This window comes from Helobdella robusta, assembly GCF_000326865.2.
Source record: "Helobdella robusta unplaced genomic scaffold HELROscaffold_45, whole genome shotgun sequence".
Classification (NCBI taxonomy): domain Eukaryota; kingdom Metazoa; phylum Annelida; class Clitellata; order Rhynchobdellida; family Glossiphoniidae; genus Helobdella; species Helobdella robusta.
Window position 1 is genome coordinate 24,565 of NW_008705095.1, and position 2,500 is coordinate 27,064.

At 33.8% G+C, this 2,500-nt stretch overlaps 1 protein-coding gene across 1 annotated transcript in view; it reads right to left on the reverse strand.

The window, feature by feature from the left end:
- Positions 1-2,500, reverse strand: part of HELRODRAFT_177886 (hypothetical protein) — a gene marked incomplete at both ends in the record, with an annotated part of 4,292 nt that overhangs the window by 752 nt on the left and 1,040 nt on the right. Inside the window, 5 exons of the mRNA XM_009026051.1 lie at positions 287-410; positions 858-985; positions 1,435-1,614; positions 1,971-2,103; positions 2,304-2,452. Coding sequence (XP_009024299.1) covers positions 287-410; positions 858-985; positions 1,435-1,614; positions 1,971-2,103; positions 2,304-2,452 — 714 coding nt within the window. The remainder of the gene's footprint in view (positions 1-286; positions 411-857; positions 986-1,434; positions 1,615-1,970; positions 2,104-2,303; positions 2,453-2,500) is intronic.

Below are 2,500 nucleotides of genomic sequence, written 5' to 3' on the forward strand. Positions count from 1 at the left end.
TCATCTCCTTATCAATCAATATCATCATCCTCATCATCATCTCCAACATCATCATCATCATCAACATCATCATCATCAACATCATCATCATCTCCAACATCATCATCATCTTCAACATCATCATCATCTTCAACATCATCATCATCTCCAACATCATCATCATCATCATCATCATCAACATCATCATCATCTCCAACATCATCATCATCTCCAACATCATCATCATCTCCAACATCATCATCATTTTCTTCATCTTCTCCTTCTTCTTCATCATCCTCATAATCACTTGAGTAGAGTGCGTAATGCGAATCTCCACCACACATCTCCCCACCGTTCACACATTTCAACCGACAGTTCGAGGTCTCCACTGCTTGATCAGCTTCATCCACGCAATAACATTCTTTCCCGCCCTAATTTTTCAAAATTAGGGATTTTAATATTTTGTCTATATAATAATTTTATGATCTTTTATCTATTTTTTCATTCATTCTTTTTGTCACTCGTTCCATAATTTTTTCTTCAACAATTCGTTTGTTCGTTTGTTTCTAACTCATTAAATTACTCATTGGTTTAACATTTCATTCATTCGTTCGTTCATTCGTTCGTTCGTTCATTCGTTCGTCCATTTGTTCGTTCATTCATTCATTCAACTACCCATTAATTCAATTAATCATTCAGTCATCTGGACGTCCATTAATTCATTCATTCATTCACTAATTAATTCATTCATTCACAAATTCATTTAATCCAAAACAGACAAAAAATAACAAGTACAAAAATAAAAACAACAACAACAACAATAATAATAATAATAATTATTATTATTTATATTAATATTTATATTATATTTCTCTCACGGATAAAGCGATCATGTGCGAATTTGCGCGCGCGTCGCAAAACGCTCGACACTCGGCGACAGATTTGACGAACGCGACGGCACCGTAGAGGATTTTCGCATAGCAGCCGATGTAGTCGCTGCTCTTGTCTGTCGGTTGAGAAGTTTTGAAAATTTCTCATTATTACTGTTATTATTAACATATTAATATTATTAAAATATTATTATTATTATTATTATTATTATTATTAGTTGTAATAGTAGTAGTAGTAGTAGCAGCAGCAGTAGTAGTTGTAGTAGTTGTGATAGTAGTAGTAGTAGCAGTAGTAGTAGTAGTAGTAGTAGTAGTAGTAGTAGTAGTAGTAGTAGTAGTAGTGGTGGTGGTGGTGGTGTTAGTAGTAGTAACAGTAGTAATAGTTGTTGTAGTAGCAGTAATAGTAGTAGTAGCAGTAGTAGTGGTAGTAGTAGTAGCAGTAACAGTAGTAGTAGTTGTTGTAGTAGCAGTAGTAGTAGTAGTAGTAGTAGTAGTAGTAGTAGTAGTAGTAGTAGTAGTAGTAGTAGTACTAGTAGCAACAGTAGCAGTATGACGACCAACTCACCTCTAATATCACACATCAATCCCATCCAACCAGATTCACATTGGCCGGGCAGACAATTACTGTTATTATTGTTGTTGTTGTTGTTGTTGTAGTTGTTGTTGTTTGTCGAATTTCTGTTGTCATTATTCATACAGAAGTGATATGTCGTCGTCTGCCTTGCGTACGTATACCTTCCGAGCACTGGAATTTTTAAAGTTAGATTAATTTAATTAATTAACTTAATCCAATTAATTAACTTAAAATAATTAATTAACCTGATATAATTAAGTAATTTAATTAATCTATTTAATTTAACTAATTGAATTAGTTGGATAATAGAAGCTGAAAAGTGACAAAAGAGCTATGCATCTGCTTTTCGTATCGTTATATCTCATTACCTATCGTATCGTATCGTTAAGATTCTAATTAGAATTTTAATATCGTATGAGATCAATTTGAAATAAACTTCCAATCATTTGGGAAACAAATTTCAACCATTTCGAAACGTTTCGTAATAATAACGAGACGAGACGCGGATACTCGTATAAAGACCGTACGTGAGTATAAACTGTACACATTCGGTCCACCGCATGGCCTACTAGCGTCGTCATTGCATCTGATGTGGCATTTTGAATTCGGTGTCTGGTGGTTTTCTGATAAGGTGCTGGTGCAAATACACCGAGTGCCGTTCTGTTTTGTGGCATTTGTAGGTTTGTATTGTAGTTTTTGTGTGTTTGTATGTTTGCATTGTATTTTTGTGTGCTTGCATGTTTGTATTGTATTTTTGTGTGTTTGTATTGTATTTTTGTTTGTGTTTCATTAATTAATTAATTAATTCATTCATTCATTCATTCATTCATTTCAATCAACCATCCAGTCTACTAACTCACCAGTATTGCAAAGAACGTTGTACTGGTGACCTTGCAATACAACATGCAAGCAGAAAACGAACCGTCAACGTCAATCATAAACGAAAGACCGCCCACTATGGTCCCGCTCCCATCAAAACAGCCAATCAGAGAAACTTTATTTATAGCTTCTGCGAGAGTTTTTTTTTAAATTTAAATTGCATTTATAATTAAAATTT